At 40.8% G+C, this 22,923-nt stretch overlaps 1 protein-coding gene across 2 annotated transcripts in view; it reads left to right on the top strand.

Moving 5' to 3' along the window:
- The window catches only part of magi2a (membrane associated guanylate kinase, WW and PDZ domain containing 2a), a 241,119-nt gene that overhangs the window by 179,862 nt on the left and 38,334 nt on the right, over positions 1 to 22,923 (top strand). For both annotated transcript variants that reach the window (XM_081604010.1, XM_081604011.1), the window contains exons 8-11: positions 1,455 to 1,576; positions 12,615 to 12,911; positions 14,353 to 14,535; positions 20,353 to 21,036. In XM_081604010.1, coding sequence (XP_081460136.1) covers positions 1,455 to 1,576; positions 12,615 to 12,911; positions 14,353 to 14,535; positions 20,353 to 21,036 — 1,286 coding nt within the window. The remainder of the gene's footprint in view (positions 1 to 1,454; positions 1,577 to 12,614; positions 12,912 to 14,352; positions 14,536 to 20,352; positions 21,037 to 22,923) is intronic.

The raw sequence follows: 22,923 nt of genomic DNA, 5'->3' as shown, positions 1-22,923 counted from the left end.
TCGATATGTTCGGAAAATCACAAGAATATACCTTAAAAAAAAACAATAACAAAATGTCACCTGTTGTTTTTTGTCGTGATCTAAAAGACACTACGTTCCTCTTCAACTGAAACCATCGTAAAACTGTTACATAATTAGCACGTTGATAATAGGGCGTTCATTAAAAGTTAAGTAGAGAGGAGATGTGCCTGTGTGTGTGTTGGCACACAATGAAGTCTCATAAAGTCGGGGAAATATTTAATGATGACTAATTACCACATGCTGGCAAATTACACTAGTTGTAGTCAACGATTTAAACTAAATTTAAAAGAGATATCCAGGTTTCCTTGATTGTTATCGAGTGATTTGATGAATTGTTTATTGAAAAAAGCCCAGAATCAATTGTTTGGTTTTTAAATATGCAAAACTATTCTACAGCTCTTACAAAATGACTACCAGTCTTCATAGCATTAGTCATTATAGCAATATATAGCTAATCACACAGTGTGTCCGAGCATCCTTAAAAAATATTATATTCATGTATCTAAAATGAAAACATTAAGTCTTAAATTTATGTATCTCAAGATAAGGCCTTAAAATGTCTTAAATTTATTTTGGTCTTAAATAACACTAATAAGCCTTAAATTTTGTTGTATATACTATGTATTTATTTTCTCACTGAACTTTTCTGTTTGGCAAAAGTTTTAGTTTTTTTGTGTTGTCACGAGTAAAATACAGATGGCAACAGAAAATGAACAAGTTAACTGTGATCATATAGTCTTAACATGAATTTAATCATTAATCTACATAATCTAATTTTTAACATAAATAACAATTAATATATATTTTTAGAAGTATGTTAGTATGTTTTAACATAAAATATACAAACATTCATCATATGCTAAATAAAATACAGTAAATTAACCTAAACAAACTACAGAGCAAATAGTTGACAGCAGTTAATAGTTGTGAAATTAAACGCAACTAAAATGTACAACTGTAATTATAACAGTTAAAAAATATATACAAAAAGTGACAAAATTACACATGAAACTCTGTGTATGATTAAATTTGTCTAAAATATATAAAAAATATAATACTTGTAAAGAAAACAAAAGTGCTGATCCTAGTGGTGCCACAGTTGCCGACGGCAACAGAAAAAGGGGAGGAGCTGGCAGTTGCTGGTTACTACGGTAACCAGCAACTGCCGAGAGCAGCAGAGCTGAACTAAACACAACTTAATGTCAGGAGAAAATAATATTTTGATTAAACAAAATGACTTTGGAGAATAAATAAACCAAATTTGACTAAGTTCACGTTACCTTTCCAATATATAGTATATATGACACATTTGGTGCGATAAAGTGTTAAATTTTGTTCGTAAGCGATAAGTTCTCAAATGTCTTCATTTTGATTGGGTGAAACCCTGAATTATTCTGAATTATATCCTTCTTTCCTTTCTTTTATCGTTCTAGTCATATAAATAGAAGAACCCAGTTTGAGAACCCGGTTCTGGAGGCGAAGAGAAGACTCCAGCAGCAGCAGCAGATGCAAAGTCAGGGTCTGTCCTCACTGCCCCTTCCCGCCATCTACAGAGGTAAGACTATACGGATGATATTCTTTCTTATATGTAAGATATTTATGCAATTAAAACCAGTATTCCAAGTATTTTGAGTCCCACCTGTGGATTTATTTAAGCAAAGACCTTAATTTAACCGTTTCCTTGTGTGGCGTCATCGGAAAACTTCCAAATGCCTGAAGGAGCCGCCCGCGTTCCTCTGCTCAAATAACTATTTGCAAGTATAAACATCATGCAAATGTTCAGCAAACATTTTGTTCAGGAAGGAGGAAGATTTTGTGTCCTGGAGTTGAACATGTTTTGGTGCAAAACATGCAACTCAACTAGGATTGAAACGATTAGTTGTGATTAATCGATTATTCATACAATTATTAGCTGGAGTTTACACTCTAAAAAAAGCCATTTGCTGAAAGACAAACCTACCAAAAGCAGTAATTAAGATAAAAATGTATTTTAAGATTTAAAAAAATCCTTTGTCTGTGAATATGTGCCACTCAAAACTAAAATAATCATTAGTTGCTGCCCAAAACTCAACTCAAAAAGCCAGTCCCACCAAATGCTCAGGAGATATATGAAAATGTCTCGTTTTAAAGACGGTAATAAAAAAAATCTATTTTATGATTCTGGCATTTAGCAAGCAGAAAATAAACCTGTAAATGTTTGCTCTGATTTAACAACAGACTGAGAAATGAAGCACATCTCTCTTTTTATGCAGTTAAAATCTGGTTTCAACTGTTACAAGGACATGAATTCATCTGATTTTTATTACAAAATCTTACCTTTCAAAGATTGAATTTTATTGTCCTTGTGTTTCTAAAGGTCTGTTATTCATTTGTTTGAATGTTATTGACTTTTGAGCTTTCGTTTTAGCATTACGGTGCCATTTTGTGCACACTTATCATTGGCATTTGGGCTTATAATTATTTATTTTCCTCTTTTTCCGGAGTGTAATGATTATGCAACAAATACATGGCTATAATTTAAAAACATGTTATGTATTTTCTCTAATCCACACAGACTCAAGTAAATGCATTAGCATATACAATTGCCCTTATTAGTTCTTGTTGGATTTCTCTTATCAGAATTGGTAGAGTTTAAATGAATTGGTCCAATTTTCCTCTTTTAAGCCCACAAATTATTGGTATAGTTAAAAGTCAAGGCTTTTATAAAGCATTTAGACATTTTTTGTTTTCATTTTTAATTATTTCTGCACCTTTGCTTTCACTGTCATCTTTAAACACACAACTGTGTCCAAGTTTTAGCCAATTATCTGTTTATTTCTTATTCTATCAGCTTCTTTAATGCATTAATAACATTAGAGAAGCCCCACAGAATGATGCATAAGTACAACAGTTTCTTTTAAGTTTATTTTTCTGATAAAATTACAGTTTTTAGTGTTTGTTACAATACCTGGCTGTGTCTGATGTTCAAAATAAACCGTTCTCTTCAAATTGAAGGAGATTTACGACGGCATATTAGGGTCATTGTAGATTTTTAAACAATGAAAGGAGCAGAAAGTTTCTGTTAAAAACTTTGAAATTGTGAAATTAATTTCAGAATTCTTTTAAGTTTCTGAGCTTAAAGTGTCTAAAATTTGCTAAAAAGACATAAAATAATTTCTAGAAAAAAACTTGGAAATATCTGTAATTAAAAACTCGAAAATTTGCTTGAAAAAAAACTCAGAAAAGTAAAAAAAATAAATAAAATCACCTTTTGTAACTTAGGTTATTCTACATTTTTCTGTTGTTTTTTCTTCTAGTAAAAAAACTTTTTGTTTTGTTTTTCTTTTTCTCCGTCCGTTGTAGAGATGTGTTAGGATTAGGGATTGAAACAATGAATATGCTTATGATTAATTGTCGACTAATGATTTACTAGATTAAAATAGATCAAAATTATTTCCATAACGTCCACTAACACGTCATTATAGTGCTGTAGTTTGGCCGCCATCCAGCAGAGGGCGCCGCCGGTCATCTTTAAGCGGCGCCAGTAACAGAAACAAAGATGGCGGCGGGGATATGTCAGAAAGGGAAAGATAAACGGTTCAAACAGAGTCGCTTGTTGGATGGAAAATTCACTTTATGCGGTTTTGTTTTGAAATATAAATACTCTACAAGCTTCTTAAGTTGTTTTGAAATATAGACACACGGCAAGGTCCCTTAGTTTCATCTTAATAGCGCTCATTTAGCCGAGTTACATGACGGAGCAGTGACAACTCCTCATTTACCAATGATTGATGTGCTGCCAAGGAGAAGACGTGATGACAGAATAGCGGAGAAGACGCAGAAAAACAGTCAAAACATGGCGCCGATAAGCAAGGTTGGTTTTGAGCATAGACATAATATAAGCATAGACGCCTCATGGACCGCTCTCACCTATTGTCGCTGACGAGATTTAGGGCGGAAATCTTGGAGCGGTACACCACTCCACTCAGCGTTATGTGTTTAGCAGGCACAATGACGTATCAGCGCATTTAATCGATCGTAACGCGCTTTTTTGTTACTGAAAACCATATTCAAACGTCTATCAAAGCTACATTTATAAACAATTGTATTTTTTAAGTATATTTAAATATGCTTAGTGGCTATAACAATAGAATAGGAATGGAATATTCTGATATTGATGTATGATGAGCATGTTAATTGATTAATAATGACACAAATAATGATTTAGTAAATGGATACTGAATAATATATATTGGATACATGTTTATATATATATGTATGTATGTGTGTATATATATATATATATATATATATATATATATATATGTTTTTCAGCCGACGAGTTCTAGCTTCAGAGAGATTCAGCAGCTGAGATTGAGTCCAAAATCCGATGTGATATTCATCCGAGCTGCAGTGAATCCGTCTCTCTTTATAGATATCTCCCTCTTCTTCCTCACATCGTGTCTTTATGAAACCTTCAAAAAAAAACAGAAGATTTGTGATGTATCTTAACTTCGAACACGTTCCGGGGCAGGTGGGGAACATTGAGTCTGAGTGGACCATGTTCCATACCTCCATTGCGAGGCGGCTTATCGGAGCTGCGGCCACTAGGTTGTTGGTGCCTGTCGCGGCGGCAACCCTCGAACCCGTCGGTGGACACCTTCGGTGAGGGATGCTGTCAAGCTGAAGAAGGAGTCCTATCGGGCCTTTTTGGCCTGTGGGACTCCAATCGTAGCTGATGGGTACCGGCGGGCGAAGCGGCATGCGGCTCGGGTTGTTGCTGAGGCAAATACTCGGGTGTGGGAGGAGTTTGGAGAGGCCATGGAGAAAGACTTCTGTACGGCTTCGAGGCGATTCTGGTCCACCATCCGGCGTCTCAGGAGGGGGAAGCAGTGCAGCACCAACACTGTTTATAGTGGAGATGGTGCGCTGCTGACCTCAATTCGGGACGTTGTGGTCCGGTGGGCGGAATATTTCGAAGACCTCCTCAATCCCACCAACATGCCTTCTGTTGAGGAAGCTGAGCCTGGGGACTCTGGGTTGGGCTCTCCAATCTCTGGGGACGAGGTCGCCGAGGTGGTCATAAAGCTCCTCGGTGGCTGGGACCCGGGGGTGGATGAGATCCGCCCGGAGTTCCTTAAGGCTCTGGATGTTGTTGGGTTGTGTTGGCTCATGCGACTCTGCGATATTGCATGGACATTGGGGAAAGTTCCCCTGGATTGGCAGACTGGGGTGGTAGTCCCCCTGTTCAAAAAGGGGGACCGGAGGGTGTGCTCCAATTACAGGGGGGTCACACTCTTAAGCCTCCCTGGTAAGGTCTATTCAGGGGTCCTGGAGAGGAGGGTCCGTCGGATAGTCGAACCTCGGATTCAGGAAGAGCAGTGTGGTTTTCGTCGTGGAACACTGGACCAGCTCTACATCCTCAGCAGGTCCTGGAGGGTGCATGGGAGTTCGCCCAAACAGTCTACATGTGTTTTGTGGACTTGGAGTAGGCGTTCGACCGTGTCCCCAGGGAGGCCTTGTGGGGAGTTCTCCGGGAGTATGGGGTACCGGGCCCTTTGATACGGGCTGTCAGGTCCCTGTATGACCAGTGTCAGAGTCTGGTCCGCATTGCCGGCACTAAGTCGGGCTCGTTTCCGGTGAGAGTTGGATTCCGCCAAGGCTGCCCTTTGTCACCGATTCTGTTCATTACTTTCATGGACAGAATTTCTAGGCGCAGCCGAGGTGTTGAGGGGATCCATTTTGGTGGCCTTAGGATCGGATCTCTGCTTTTTGAGGATGATGTGGTCATCATCCGCAAAAATGATGATGAAGTTCAGAGCTGGCTGAACTTCATCAGCCAGATCTGATGAAGTTCTGGCTTCATCAGATCATGACCTGCAGCTCTTGCTGGAGTGGTTCGCGGCCGAGTGTGAAGCGGCCTGGATGAGGCTCAGTGCCTCCAAATCCGAGGCCATGGTCTTGAGCCGGAAAAGGGTAGAGTGCCTCCTCCGGGTCAGGGGGGTCGTCCTGCCTCAAGTGGAAGAGTTTAAGTATCTGGGGATCTTGTTCACAAATGAGGGAAGAAGGGAGCGGGAGATCGACAGGCGGATTGGGGCAGCGTCTGCCGTGAAGCAGGCGGTGTACCGGTCCGTCGTGGTGAAGAGAGAGCTGAGTCAAAAAGCGAAGCTCTCGATTTACCGGTCGATCTACGTTCCCACCCTCATCTATGGTCATGAGCTTTGGGTCATGACCAAAAGAACGAGATCACGGATACAAGCGGCCGAAATGGGTTTCCTCCGCAGGGTGGCTGGGCTCTCCCTTAGAGAGAGAAGCTCGGTCATCCGGGAGGGACTCAGAGTAGAGCCGCTGCTCCTCCATGTCGAGAGGAGCCAGTTGAGGTGGCTCGGGCATCTGGTCAGGATGCCTCCTGGACGCCTCCCTGGTGAGGAGTTCCGGGCACGTCCCACCAGGAGGAGGCCTCGGGGAAGACCCAGGACACGCTGGAGGGACTATGTCTCTTGGCTGGCCTGGGAACTCCTTGGGATTCCCCCGGAGGAGCTGGAAGAAGTGGCTGGGGAGAGGGAAGTCTGGGCCTCCCTTCTGAAGCTGCTGCCCCCGCGACCCGACCCCGGATAAGCGGAAGAAGATGGATGGATGGATGGATGGATGGAGTTTAAACAATAAATATAACTTAACAAATTTCCAAAAACAAAATATTAGAAGAGGATACCTTAGAAGAGGATAACGCCACACTGGAAAAGATAAACACTGTCATGGAGAAGAAAAACGCTGACTATGACAAGGAAATTGCCGCCCTGAAACAGAAATTCAGGGCTCTGGAACAGGAGAACATCAACCTGACGCTGAAAACCAACACTCTGGAGGAGAAAAACACCACCATGGAGGAGGAAAACTCTGTCCTCGAGCAGGTGCACTACCTCTTGGAGAGTGATAACACAGTTCATGTCCAGGAAAACTCCGACCTGAGGCAGGAAAACTCCACCCTGGAGGAGAAAAACACTGCCCTGCAGCAGGAAAACTTCATCTTGGAGGGGGACAACAGTTTATGCTGAGAAAGTCTGCAACCTGAGGCAGGAAAGGAAGGTAATGTATAAGAAAACCACTGTCTTAGAGAAAGAAAATACCACACTGAAGGAGGAGAACGCCGCCCTGGAGGAGAAAAACACCGCCCTGCAGCAGGAAAACTCTGTCTTCGAGCAGGTAAACCACCTCTTGGAGGAGGAAATCAAAAACTTGGAGCTTGACGTGGAACAGCTGAACAAAAGGCACAGGGAATTAGTGGAACAGCAAAACCAGCAGCCATCTGATGAGGAAGCCCACAAAGACATACAGTCAGTTTCAGACCAGCCACAGAAGAAGTCACATCCACTCAGACGTGTAATCGGAGGCGTGTGCAATACACTTCTGAAAATGTATCAAACTGGCACTCTGAGGTATTGGGTTGAAAGATGGTACTTCTAACAAAAAAAGTGAGCCTCCAGGGGTTCATAGTGAGTCCTGTTGGTGTCCGGTCTGACCTCTAGGGTTCACAGCGAGTCCTGTTGGTCTCCAGGCCAACAGGACTCGCATAGGGCTTCATATGGAGTCCTGTTGGTCTACTGGCCTGCTTCCGTGGCTTTGTAGCAAGTCCTGTTGGTCTCTGGGCTGAGATCTAGGGTTCATAAAGAGTCCTGTTGGTCTTCAGGCCTCCTTCCGTGGCTTTGTAGCGAGTCCTTTTGGTCTCCAGGCTGACATCTAGAGTTCATAGCTAGTCGTATTGGTCTCCTGGCCTGCTTCTGTCTGCTTCCGTAACTTGGTAAGGAGTTCTGTGGGTCTCCGGTCTGACCTCTAGGGTTCACAGCGAGTCCTTTTGGTCTCCCGACCTGCTTCCGTGGCTTTGTAGCGAGTCCCTTTGGTCTCCGGTCTGACCTCTAGGGTTCACAGTGAGTCCTGTTGGTTTCCGGGCTAACCTCTAGGGTTCATAGTGAATCCTGTTGGTCTCCTGGCCTGCTTCCTTCTGCTTCCGTGACTTGGTAAGGAGTCCTGTGGGTCTCCGGTCTGACCTTTACGGTTCACAGCGAGTCCTTTTGGTCTCCGGGCTAACCTGCAGGGCTTCGTAGCAAGTCCTGTTGGTCTCCGGCCTGCTTCCGTGGCTTTGTAGGGAGTCCTGTTGGTCTCCGGGCTAACCTCTAGGGTTCACAGCGAGTCCTTTTGGTCTCCGGGCTAACCTCCAGGGCCTCGTAGCAAGTCCTGTTGGTCTCCTGGCTTGCTTCTGTCTGCTTCTGTGGCTTCGTAGCAAGTCCTGTGGGTCTCCGGTCTGACCTCTAGGGTTCATAGCGATTCCTGTTGGTCTCCCGGGCTGCTTCCGTCTGCTTCCGTGGCTTGGTAGGGAGTCCTGTTGGTCTCCGGTCTGACCTCTAGGATTCACAGCGAGTCCTTTTGGTCTGCGGGCTAACCTCCAGGGCTTCATATGGAGTCCTGTTGGTCTCCCGGCCTGCCTCCGTGTCTTGGTAGGGAGTCCTTTTGGTCTCCAGGCTAACCTCTAGGGTTCACAGCGAGTCCTTTTGGTCTGCGGGCTAACCTCCAGGGCTTCATATGGAGTCGTGTTGGTCTCCCGGCCTGCCTCCGTGTCTTGGTAGGGAGTCCTTTTGGTCTCCGGGCTAACCTCCAGGGCCTCGTAGCAAGTCCTGTTGGTCTCCCGGCATGCTTCTGTCTGCTTCTGTGGTTTTGTAGCGAGTCCTATGGGTCTACGGTCTGACCTCTAGGGTTCACAGCGAGTCCTGTTGGTTTCCAGGCTAACCTCTAGGGTTCATAGCGATTCCTGTTGGTCTCCCGGGCTGCTTCCGTCTGCTTCCGTGACTTGGTAGGGAGTCCTGTTGGTCTCCGGTCTGACCTCTAGGATTCACAGCGAGTCCTTTTGGTCTGCGGGCTAACCTCCAGGGCTTCATATGGAGTCCTGTTGGTCTCCCGGCCTGCCTCCGTGTCTTGGTAGGGAGTCCTTTTGGTCTCCAGGCTAACCTCTAGGGTTCACAGCGAGTCCTTTTGGTCTGCGGGCTAACCTCCAGGGCTTCATATGGAGTCGTGTTGGTCTCCCGGCCTGCCTCCGTGTCTTGGTAGGGAGTCCTTTTGGTCTCCGGGCTAACCTCCAGGGCCTCGTAGCAAGTCCTGTTGGTCTCCCGGCATGCTTCTGTCTGCTTCTGTGGTTTTGTAGCGAGTCCTATGGGTCTACGGTCTGACCTCTAGGGTTCACAGCGAGTCCTGTTGGTTTCCAGGCTAACCTCTAGGGTTCATAGCGATTCCTGTTGGTCTCCCGGGCTGCTTCCGTGACTTGGTAGGGAGTCCTGTTGGTCTCCGGTCTGACCTCTAGGATTCACAACGAGTCCTTTTGGTCTGCGGGCTAACCTCCAGGGCTTTATATGGAGTTCTGTTGGTCTCCCTGCCTGCTTCCGTGGCTTTGTTGCGAGTCCTGTGGGTCTCCGGTCTGACCTCTAGGGTTCACAGCGAGTCCTTTTGATCTACGGTCTGACCTCCAGGGCTTTGTAGCAAGTCCTGTCGGTCTCCAGGCTTTATCTATTTCAGTTAGTTTTTTAGTTTTATTAGTTAAATATTGTTTATTTTTAATTTAGTTTTTATTTCTTAATTCTTTTCCTTTAGTGACAGATTCGGAATCTCATGGAGTGTGAAGGAACATAATGGTAAAAAAGACAGAAGCGTTTCTATATTAACATCAAGCATGATTTTCATCAATTAACCCGCTATTTTAAAGAGTTCCCTACTCATCCGTAATGTCAGAATTTAATGGGGCTAGGATTTAATGAGGCATCGGCTATGTCTTACTCCATTTCAAGCTAAATATAATAAATTTTTTTTGTTTTACTATAATTGTTTTCAGTTAATTTGTTTAAGCCAGCCGTCCTTTCACATTTCAGCCAATAACATTTTTAGTTTTAAAATCAATGTTTATTAATAAATGTTTTATTCCAAAGCAATATTCATAAGTGTTGTAACAATTGGAGATTTTAGTTACATTTTATAAAATTTGTCCCATTAATTAATGTCCTGGAATTCTAAGCTCTGTGTTGGTGAATTGAACGGTGAAAACAAAACACCCTGCTGGGGCCAAGAGGAGGAAGTCAGGGACTGGTTGAATAAGCGCCTTGGTAGCATGCTGATAAATTAGCTAAAATTAAAACTAGATATTTAAATGCTTTGTATAAAAATGTCTGACAAACTAAATAATCCATGTTGTATGTCAGTTAGGATTTTTTTTTAATTATTGTATCACGCTGTGATAAACAGTTGTAGTATTCTGATAACATACTTACGCTAAAACAGCAAGACGGCATTTGGTAACCATGGCAACAGGTAACAGTTTAAAGGCGGGTTGTTGTTTTTATGCAGTCCGCGGTGTTAACAAAATAAATAATCCCTCTGTATTTTTATCATTGTGTCCATTTTCTATTTTTTTTTAAATATTTTAATACTTTTGGAACTATTGTGTAACAGCCTAATGAAGAAAAAGAAACCGTTGTATCCATAAGGATAGACGCCTCATGGACCGCTCTCGTCACTGACGAGATTTAGGGCGGCCATCTTGGAGCGGTCCACCACTCCACTTAGCGTTATGTGTTTAGCAGCACAATGACGTATCAGCGCATTTAATTGATCATAACACGCTTTTTTGTTACTGGAAACCATATTCAAACATCTATCAAAGCTACATTTATAAACAATATAATAGGAATGGAATATTCTGATATTGATGTATGATGAGCATTTTACAAAGCCCACAGCCGTTCATAATTTATTTAATACATTTAGTAATATCAATACATATTTATATAACTATACAAACACAAATAAATAATGATTAATACTGAATCATGTGTGTGTGTGTGTGTGTGTGTGTGTGTGTGTGTGTGTGTGTGTGTGTGTGTGTGTGTGTGTGTGTGTGTGCGCGTGCGTGTGTATGTATAGATATATAGATATATATCTGTTTTTCAGCCGACGAGTTCTAGCTTCAGAGATTCAGCAGCTGAGATTGAGTCCAAAATCCGATGTGAGATTCATCCGAGCTGCAGTGAATCTGTCTCTCTTTATAGATATCACCCTCTTCTTCTTCACATCGTGTCTTTATGAAACCTTCAAAACAAAAACAGAAGATTTGGGATGTATCTAACTAGTGAAAGAATTACATATAAATAATAGTCTTTACCACCTGTGTAAACTTTGCTGGTGAATGTTATAACACGTAATATAAGTTTTATAATGTATGTTACATTGTTTCATTTCTAATGTAGGCTCTTGTGTCAGATAATCTAAGTCAATGTTAGAAAATAATAAATTTTTTTAGATTTACAGAATCTCAGTTAGCCTTCATAGCGGGGCTGAACCCGTATTACACCAAGCACTGTAGCTAATATTAGCTGGTATCTCGCCGGTGGACACAAATACACGAATAAGTAATATTCTAATCACAAAATATACACAATATGTTCATCTTACATGTGAAATGTTGTTTGTGGAGCCCTCACATCAATAGTCCATCGATCCAAACAACAATATCTCTCAGTGCTGAGGCATCTTCTGTTTTGGTTGAGCAAAGTAGGAGGGTCGACCGCTCCAACATGGCCGCCGTATTTCCTGCGCCGGAGCAGCAAATGCGGGGTCTACTCTTATATTATGTCTATGGTTTTGAGGCTTTTGTGAAGTTGGAGTGAAGTTTTAACATTGTTTTACATACACAGACTTCTGTATGAACATCTCTATGTTCATGGGGAATCAAGTGTTTAACACATTATTATTTTCATCTTTTATTTTTCTACTCATCAGCTTATGGAGTTCTTGTTTGTGTTTTATAAATACGTCTAAGTTTAATAATGTTAGAAAATCAATTTTCTGTTTATTCAGCCAGTATTTAATACAACTGACACATTATAATGTTAAAATTTTTACGTTTTTTTTAATATTTAAAAACATCAGCGTAAAAAATGTAGCCCTTTTATTTTATGAAAAGACATCAGCCCTCTTAATACAAGAGAAAATTCAGATTTTATGGAAGTAGCCGATAAGATTAATCAGCTTTAGATTAACTTATTAGTTGAAAACTTTCCTCCCTATATTGGGAGTTGTATGAATAAATATTTAGGTTTATTTATTGATTTTTTTCTTTTCTTAACATTCCAGTTGTTTCTGTGTGTTTATACTATTTTTATATTTACTGAGATGTAATTACTTAATCTAGTCAATTATTTGACATGCCTTTGTGAGTGGCTTTTTTCAAATTTTGTGTTTTCTTTTGTGCACAATGACAATAAGGACTGTTGATTCTAAAAGCAATATTTACACCTAAAGCTGCTTGTTTTCCACAGCTTTTAGTGGTTGGATCAGGTCAACTGTCCCTGCTTGAAGTGAATCGTTCAAACTGTATCTAACTGAACTTGTTGGTTTAATTGTGACTCGATTCTCCCCATCTGTCGTTTCCCAGCGGTAGGAGGTACTGGACTGTGGAAGTGTAGGTTTGTTTCTGTCATAGTGCACCACTCCAAACTACCTGTGTGCAGTCCAGTGAGGCTCTCTCTCCTCTTTACTTCATCCCTTCCTCTTCCTCTTCTCTCACACTTTAACGCCAGCGGAGGATGCCAGCCCCAGCGCCACCCTCCCCAGGCGCCCTCGCGCGCAGGCCGGCCCGGCGCCCGAGCGCTGCCACAGCCTCGGCGACCTGTCCCGCTCCCCGACAACCGGTCGCCGGGCTCCCTCGTACGCCACCTCCTCTTCCGCCGAAGTGTCTCCGCTCCGGAGCGTTCTGACTCGGCGGATGAACACGTGCCCTCATAGGCAGCGGCATCCGCAGCCCCTTTACGCCTCCGCCTGCACCGTTCTGCTCGAGCAGCCCGTGTGCAGCCCCTATTCCCTGTGGCACATCGTCAGTAAGTAGGCCAAGAAGGAAGAAAAAAGCGGCTGACTGTCATTCCTATGGCTGCCTGCGCTCGTGACTTACTGTACGCATGCAAAGCTTCTCCCTTGAGGCCGTTTTGGGGATTTGTGCAATGACTGTGCACTATGACTTGTTTTATCTCCGTGCATAAGCAAACACAGTGAGGGTAATCGCTCACTAAATCTGGACCAGTGACGACAAACAAAGGATGTAAACTCTCCTGTTAGCCAGATTTAGCTTCCGAGGTGGAAAGACGTAGGACTTGCTTAAGTGTGACTAATCCTGTTGGCTGAGATCCGCTCATTACTACTCAAGGCGCTCCTCTAAAAAAAATTCTCCCACTTTTCCTTAAAACTCCCCGAGCATCTTCCTGTGGAACTGATCCCCTGCTGAGAGCATGTTTTCTGCTGGACCCATGAACTGCACCACTGCTGCACGCTCTCTGCCCCATCGTGCGCTCCTGATCAAAGTTTGAAGACCAGTTGAAAAATGGCAAGAATTCACATTTTGCACTGCTGAATGTTAAGACGGTTCTAAGTAGAGCTTCAAAATGCAAAAAGAAGAAATGGAAAAACAAAAAAAATCTGAGTAAGCATTTTATTGTAAACCTTTAAGTGGATCTTTAATCTAAAATTCATGTTCTTATACTTCCTCTTAGGTTTCTACTGCTTCTAGAAACAAACCAAGTGCTTAAAAAAACAACCAGAAAGTTTCTTGCAGTAAGCTAATACTTTTAGGTGTTTGGAAAATGAGGTGTTTCGATAACCTCCAGAGTGTAACGTCACAAATCAGCAAGCAATACCCGTTACCTAGCAACCCTGTCAAAGCCCAACAGGTTACTTAGCAACCCAGGCAGAGTTCCAGTGTGATGGTCAGCTGGTTTTACTGTTGTACAATGGCTGCTGGAAAAGATTAGCTTTTTCCAGAGACCACTTGCTGCATTCTTGTCGCAGGAGGCTCCACTTCTGTTTTCCAAAGATGTACGGTTGTATAAATGTGCATCTGTTTGCAGCCATTTTCACGTGCGCGTGTAAGCGTTGGGTTGGGGTTTCAGAGTAGGAGGGAGTGGCTCTGCTTAGAACATTTTTAAAATCCAAAACTGCAAAATATACATTTTTGGAATATTTCAATTGCGCTTAAGATTTTGATCAGGAGGGCATCAGCTTTGGAGGAGAGCGATTTGGAGACGGATTTTTGCATCTGGAGTAAGAATTGCTAAACCTCACCTGCATCCATCGGCACCACGGCCCAACATGTGTCCAGTTATGTTACCCTGCCAGTTTCCCTTCCTAGTGGACAAGCTTTCCTCCTCATGCCTCCGCCCTCTGAGCCCCACCCTGCTCCAGCTTTGAGGTTCTTTCAGTGACTGGAAAAAAAATTAACTGGGGGTTATATTTAAACCAGTTATCGCTTTTGTTTGTTTTCATTTTTAGAGAAGCCCCTGTTCACCCGAGACCCGACTCAGCTGAAAGGCAGCTTCCTGTCCACGGCGCTGCAAAAGAGCAACATGGGGTTCGGCTTCACCATCATCGGTGGGGATGAGCCCGATGAGTTCCTCCAGGTCAAAAGCGTTATTCCCGACGGACCCGCCGCAGCCGATGGCAAGATGGCCACAGGTAAACCCCAGGAACGGCTGGCACACTGTCTGAAACAGAGCTAAACTGAGCCCCAGTACTTACAAATAACAAAATAAAAAAAAAAACTTTTATCTGAATCAGTTAAATCTAGAGCTAAAGCGATTAATCGCGATTAATCGATTGTTTAAATCATAGTTAACTAATTTAGCAATCGATTAATGGTTAACTGGAGTATATAGACTCTGAATAGGGTCATTTCCTGAACCCCCCCGCCCCCATACTTACAGCTGTAATAAAGCCAAAATTGTTCAAAAAATATATACAAAACTTATCTGTCAATATGTTTTACCCAAACTCCTTGTGCCACAGTTTTAGCTTCCGCTGGTTTAAATTATGCAAATTATGCAAAAAAAAAAATTTCTATCAAGTTATTAATCAGTTAATCTAAAATGTATTCAACAAATTAGTGCTGCAATTTATTGCTGCCAAGTCAAGCAGAAAAACTGAACTTTTCACATGTTGATGTCAAATTTCACAATATAAATGCTGTTATTGCCTGTTAGGCACAAAATGTAAATTTTTTTATTTTAAAATGAATTTAATGGTTTATTTGCATCTTTCATTGTGTTTGTAATATTGTATTAAAAGGATTAAGTGAGAAATTTGCATGATATGCCAGATTTTTAAATCAAATTAATCGATTAATCATCAGAATAATAGATTAATCGATCATTATTTGGAACCCTAATATGGATTTAAAATGTTTTCTCAGTTTCTGAGAATACTGTTTAAGTCTAGAGCCAGTTCATCTTAAAAATTGCACTGGCAGAAGCTTTGTATGTGGATATATGCACATGCCGGCGAACCAACTGTGCATTTTTGTTCTTCCATTAATCATGGAACAGACTGAGTCCTACAGCTCTTGGTCATGGCCACATAGGGGAACAAACTGCTGTACTCTGAGATGATCCATCTGCACTAAAGGTCAAGGGATGAATAGTAGTCAGGTTGTACTTTGATGTATATTGTGGAGCAAATAATCTAATTTTGGACGTTATTCATCACATTGACTCTAAAAACATTGATCGAAAGTTATGTGTCCTCTTTAAAACTTTGTCCTCTTGCAGATTTTGAAAAATTCATGTCATTGCTTTAGCATAAATGCCCCTACCAGCCCTGTTTTTACTGACTTATAGGTTCACCGGTACAAAATACATCCCTAGTTGACTAATAAAGCTCGTCTCTTCTCTGTTTCTGTTCTCCTACTCTATTTTAGAATTCCCTTCTCTTGTTTTATGTATTATTTTCCCCAAAATAGCTAACAGTTACTCCTCTTCGATCCCTTCAGCTCATCTTCATCTGTGTCTCACCAGCCTTGCTCCAGCCCCCTCTTCAGACTGAGTGTCCTACTTCTACAGTTCCAGAGCAGGCACAATCACAGAAACTCAGAGAGACCCAGGCCTGGGAGGGGTGTGAAATTTGCAATTTTGGGTTGAAGGTTCTTATCTCTTTTTGCATTCGACCCCTCTTGGGCGTCATTGTCAAGCAATTCCACTATAGAGCAGTTTGTCAAGGATACATACTTGTTTTAAACTCAGATCTTTTGTTTTATGGACCTTAGTGTCTTAACGCTTAGATTTAATACTATAGTATTGATATTTTTTACGTTTATTGTTTTATTTATGCAAATATTTGCATTTGTTCAACATAGTTTTACATTTACGCCCCTTAGGAGCAAGGGTTATATAGATTAGTGGGTCTAACAAGTTGCTACAAACTGTGGAGCCTAATTACTGCCTCTTATTCAGCACCAAAGGGGTTGTTTCTGCTGAGCTACATCCTTATCCAGGCACCACAGTGTCTGCTTCAAAAGGATAAACCTTTTATTTTTTAAGTTCAGTGTGATTTGGTGCACATTCTTCCTCCAAAACAAACAAAAATGCACTTTACAGCCTTTCTGTAACTGGAAATAATCAATTTTATTCATATTTGAAAGTTTTACTCTTGACAGTAGAGAATCTGACAATTATTTATGCTGCTTTTAAAGAGCCTTAGGAGCTAACAAAGTAAAGTAGCTTAAACTAGCTAGCTAACAGAATGTAGCAGGGGCTACATTAGGCTGTGGGACAAAACTCACTTTTTACCAATTCTTTGTTTTTATGTTCTTAACCCATTTCGTACCAATTTATTTCTCTTGGTAATGAGGTATTTTGTGTTGAAACATGGTGATAAATGAGATAAAAATTATATACAAGTCTCACGTAGTTTAATTTCACTGCATACTATTTTCTGAAGACTTTCTATTTCCCTCAATTTCCATTTATTACCTCAGATCAAACCAAAGTAGATCCAAATGACTTCATGCTGATTTTAGTAATTGAAATTACATAGATTCTAGAAAACTAATTTCAAATCTTTTAATTGTTAAAGCAGCACAAACTGATACATGGTCACTACAAAAACGTCTCATCGTAACTGAATGTATTTTGTACAGAAAAAGGTTGAGTACAGAACAACCACTTGTTGTTCTAGCAACTATTGTACAGCAGTAAAACCAGCTGACAAAACGTCTTAGAGCTCCAGTCGGGTTGCTAGGTAACGGGCTGGGCTTGGCCTGTGGTTGCTAGGTAACGGGCTGGGCTTGGCCTGTGGTTGCTAGGTAACGGTGGAACGCCCTAATGCCCTGAATGTAAGATTTGTGAAACGGCTCATTTTCCAGTATACCAGAAAACATTAATGTTTAATATATTTAAACAGTAATTTAAGTTTAAACATATATATATATATATATATTTTTTTTTTTTTTTAAGCACTTGTAATGTCTTTTGAAGCAGTTGAGACGCTTTATTTAAGTAGAAAAACTTTAATTTTGCCAGCAAAATAAAATCTCGTCCGATTAGTTCGAAGAATCATCCTCTTAAATGTTGTCCTCTTCTTTTTTTTTTCTAATATGCTCTCATAATTTGCAGCAAGATAAAACTCACTCAGTCTTTCTGACAGATAAACTATCATTTGGACATATATTGCAATAGCAAAGCAAAAGGACATTAATTGCTAAAACCTGAAGATATCTCTTGGACTTGGAAATGCAGTCTCCATCGAAAGCCTGCTGGGAGTTTTGAGATGCCATAATCCTCTCAGCAGGGACCCTCAGTCCTCTTATGTTCACACACTTCTGAACACACCATTAGAGGGAAATTAACATGTCATGTAGAATTATGAAGGGAAGAAACAGTGAGATGACTCAGCTTGGAAAAGTCGTCCTTGGTCACTGTGAGTCTGCTGTGAAAAAACGTGGTTTCCAATTTGCAGGAATCTGACATTACTGCAGTTTTTTTGTCGATCTGCGTTTGGCAACATTTTATCTATTCTTCCAAAGTGTCACCTTAGAAATGTTAGCATATAACATCTTAAATTCAACCTTTTCCATAAAAAATGCACTTTTAAAAGGTAAATTAATTCCTCAGACTGATTTTTAGTGAGTCATGTCACATAGTTCTGAAACAGTTAATCAAATTAATCGTGATTAATCAGTCATTGAAATAATCGTCAACTAATTTTACTCATCAGTTAATAGTTAACTGGCGTATCAAGCCTCAAAAAAGCCCATTTGCTGAAAGAAAACATTCTAACAGCTGTAATTAGGTCAAAACTGTACAAAAAAAATATACATTTAGCATTTGAGACAAAAAAATAAACCCTTTCTTTAAATATGTTCTACCCAAAACTCATCAGGTGTCTTAATTTTAGCTTCACCCGGTTCAAGTTTTGCAATAACAAATTCAATTGCTATCCAGTTATCTATTGGCAATCCTAAAAGTAATCAACAGATCAGCCCTTCACCGTGCTGATGTTAAGTCAAATAGAAAGGGTTGTGTTAAAAAGTATTTTGTAGCTGCATTCACTAAAGGAATGCTGTGTTGAATTTTAGACAATGAAATGTTTTTCTTATCTCAAAATTGAATTTAATTACTTATTTACATCTTTTAATGTCTTTCTAATATTGTATAAAAAGGCTCCAGTGAAACATTTGCAGAATGTGCCCATTTTGTCCCCGATTAATCATCAGAATAATCGATTAATCGATAACTAAAATAGTCGTAACATCATGAATTTAAAGTGGTCATCAGTGCAGATGCCTGGATTCCAGCTCATACCTCTTACAGGTGTTGCTGCTTCCTGTCTGTCTGCATTTTCTGTCTGGCCACAAACTGAGAGACACGGCGAGAGCGAGGTCACCGCACCATCATTTGTTTTCTGCCAGCGCGCCCGGCTATTGATTGTGACACAAACGCTCAAGGCAAATGTCGGCCGCGTTTACCCTGATTAATTAAAAAGTCCCTCACGTCACGCCGCCTCTAGGTGTGTGCTCTTTCTGCCACTACCAGCAGAGAAACCAGAAATCGTTTGCATGCGACTCCGTTTACAATGAGAGATCACATTCACTTCTGTCGCTCCGAGGCTTTAACCTTTTTTTCTTCACTTTAACAATTAATCCATAAATATTGGATGAATTATCTTCTCATGCAACTGACTGGTTGGAAAGCTTCGCAACACTTTCTAGAAATCCCGACAGTTTGCCTATAATTAGAAAATAAGCAGGTAATGCTGAGCGCCTGCCCTTTATAAGGATTGGTTTTATTGTTCCCAGGCGCCCAGCGCCTCCACTGTGGAGCGTAAAACACTATATTTAGCAAAGAGCTGGAGACACGGATGCATGTGGCGTCCTTTTGTGTGGGAACATTTAATTGTCTGCTAGGTTTTATCTACTCTGCAGTGAGCAAATAAAAGCTCTGGAAGCCATAAAAGGCAAACACTTATGGCCACCTGTCATCTTTACCCTTTTACGCAGGAAAGGCAGATAAGAGATTATCGGGGTTTTTGTTTATCTGTGTTTATGGCAGGAAACGTGTGCCTGGATACATCTGACACTGTAAACACATAACTGAGCTTTAAGTCGTTTTGCAGTTAGAATCTGATGGCTAGTATCATAGCTTTACTAAAACGCCAAATTGCATTGATTTTTCTATGCCCATTTAATTAGTTTATATAATTTGTGCCTTTGTTTTGTTCATTATATGTAAATGAGCCCACATTAGCTCTTATTTGTCTTATCTTGTTTTTTAACCTCTTTAGTGGCTCCTTTCTACTTTTTCCTTGTTGATTTTTGACTTCCTGCCTATATTTATGGCATAACTGTTATTATGTTGGGAGAAACATACCTGTGCTTTTCTGATGATCAGTGATAACCTTCAGTGTTGCTTTTTATGTTTTACCTTTAAAAAAGTTTTTTTGCGACATGCTGCATCGTAAAATCCCTTAAATCTAAACACTTATGTAAATAATTGCCAAAACAAATAAAAAAAGTATTCTTCCCCTGAATGATTTACCCTTTTTATTGATTTAACAAATCAATCGCAATCAACTAAATTTGACTTTTTGACAAAAATAAAATCTCTTCAACGTTAAACTTGTCATTAAAACTTTAACTAGACATTTTGTTGACAGCATTAGATGATTATATGAGAGCAGCAAGTAATGATTATTGATTAATCTGTTGATTATTCGATTAATTGGATAAAAAATTCTGCATATTTTTCATTTAAACTTTGACTGTTTTTGAATCAGTATACTCCATTTAACGATTATATGATTATTATATTAATGATTATTTAAATAATTGATTTGACACTATTAATCCGATTAATTGTTTCTTGCCACATAAGGAATTTGAGTCTTTTAACAATTAATTGATTACTAGATAGTTGATGATTATTTCAATAATCAATTCAAAACGATTAATCGTTTCAGCAATAGTCTACACTTGACTCTCTCTTCGTTTCTGTTTTCCCGTAGGAGACGTCATCGTCTACATTAACGACGTCTGCGTTCTGGGAACGACCCACGCTGACGTGGTTAAACTCTTCCAGTCGGTTCCCATCGGTCAGAGCGTGACGCTCGTGTTGTGTCGCGGCTACCCTTTACCCTACGACCCAGAGGACGCCTCCAACACCAACAACGCCACCACCACCATCATCTCCCCACTGGGCATCATGGAGCAGCGGCCCATCATGGTGAACGGCAGAACCGGCTACGATAACTACCTGGACTACCTGACGCGTACGGCGCGCTTCGTCACGGACCCCGGTCAGGACCACGTCAACTCCCAGCAGCCGCCGCTTCTCGCCGCTCACCCGGGCGACACCCACCTGGACGGCTCGCTCCCGGCCACCACCGGCACCACGCCGCCCGACAGCGTCTCCATGGCGTCGTCGGGGGCAACCCAAGGGGAGCTGCTGACGGTGACGATGGTGAAGGGCGTGGACGGGTTCGGCTTCACGATCGCAGACAGTCTGACGGGTCAGCGCGTCAAGCAAGTCCTGGAGCCTCAGGGCTGTCCGGGTCTCTGCGAAGGTGACCTGATCCTGGAGATAAACAAGCAGGCAGTGGCCGGATTCACCCACACGCAGGTGGTGGAGCTGCTGAAGGAGTGTGCAGTGGGGGCAGAGGCCAGCCTGGTGGTGCAGAGAGGGGGCACAGGTAAGTCCACACGTCTGCCTGTTGTTCTCCAGAGGAGCAAAGTCTGTGATTCTGTGTGTTTCAGTCCAGTAGTAAAAGCTGAGTCAGTCTTAGATTGACCAACAGTAGCTGCGTTTCCATTAACCATAAAATTGCACAAAAATTAAATTACAAAAAAAAATTTGCAGAATGGAAATACGGCAATTTTGACACACAAAACTTTTTTGTGCTAGATGACGTGGTTTTTCAGCCGCTTTTTTTTTTTGCAAAACTGCAACGGAAACAATTTATTCGCATCACACCTGATCAGCTACAGGATGTTACTACTGCCAAAAGCGACAAAGAAGACATCAGGAAGTAGTTGTTTTTTTCAATGTGCATCTCAGTTCGTAAAATGTTTTGTCACTCAGATGTGTTGAATCCATGAATCTTCTGTACAATCGCCGACTATAATTTCCCCAAAACGCCGCACACGAAGCCGCTCCAACGCCTGCGTAAGTTTTCTCTGATGGCTGACAGATAACGAGCCTGCTAAGGTTCTTACTGTTAACTAAAATAAATTAAATAACAGACATTTTCATTAACGTAAATAATTAAAAACGGTAGGTAATGGGGAACAAACTATAACAAAGTGAAACTATTTTGTGTGTCTATAAAACTAAAACATACTGAAATTGTAGATGTAAAATTTGTTTTGTGTTTATTAAATTATTTATTATTAGCCTTTCAAAATTATTTTCATGTTAAATTTTGGCAAATTACGGTAACCCATAATCCTCCGGTCCTCAAAATGACAAAAGAGAAGTTGAGTTAATTGGTTGTTTAGTAATAATTTGAATAATTTAAAAAAAAAATGGTTTATTCTGTGTAGTATTCACTACCCAATCTTTGTATATTTCATCACAATACTCGGATTCTGCACTTAAAAAAACTAATACTATTACTGTAACTAATAAAAATAAAATAAAACTAAATATGTAACTAATAAAAACTAGCAAACACATTCTAAAAATTGATTTAAGCAAAAAATCAACAAGGAAATAAAACTAAACTATAATGAAAAATGCAAAACTGTTACCATCCTGGCTGAATTATGACTATATCTCATGAACTGTTTACATTTGACACGGTTTTTACTAACTTATTGCGTTTACAGATTTCTTATTTTTCTTTTTTTACATTAGTATAAAATAGGCAAAGATTTGTGATGGAAACGCAGCTACTAACCGTTTAAATCCTTTCACCTCCAGATTCAAAATGTCCGTCTCCTCTGAGTCCGATCAGCCAACGATGCGATCAAACGAAGAGTTTTTCTAGCTGCTTTTTGATGTATTTTTGTTTGCATGGTCAGTTTCTTATGGACTCTGAATGTCTGAAGTAGGACGAAGCGATAAGCTTAAAAGTAAAATCTGAAATTATTACTTTATTCTTGTAATAATATAACTTTATTTTTGTTATTAGAATAAAAAAAAACATTTGTCTGGCCCTAATATTCTGTCGGAGAGTTGACCTGAATTTAAAATGTAAATAAATAGAAGCTGGAAAACGTTTGTCAAACAAAATGGCGTCATCAGTCTAAAGCTAAAGGAATTTATTTTCCAAAAATGAAAAACCAAAACTTTGATTAAATCAAATTTTTCCCCCAATTATCATATAAACGGCCTCCAACTCCAACTATACGTCTTTCCTTCTTACAATCAGAAAACGCCCCAGCAGAATCTGCAGGTACTGTTGTTTTTTTTATTTGTGTTCGCATTATGACGGCTGACCTTGTGAGCTGTGAGCGTTCAGACGTCAATGCTCGTCTTCAAAGTCGGAAACTGTCAGAGAGCTTCAGAATAACGTCAGCGTCTCTGATGGTAAATGAAAGGGATCGTACAAAGAGGAAGGTGTTTTGTCACCCTGGAC

The sequence above is a fragment of the Poecilia reticulata genome, chromosome 23 (assembly GCF_904066995.2).
Source record: "Poecilia reticulata chromosome 23, P_reticulata-male-v2, whole genome shotgun sequence".
Lineage (NCBI taxonomy): Eukaryota > Metazoa > Chordata > Actinopteri > Cyprinodontiformes > Poeciliidae > Poecilia > Poecilia reticulata.
This window is presented reverse-complemented; position numbering and strand designations above follow the sequence as displayed.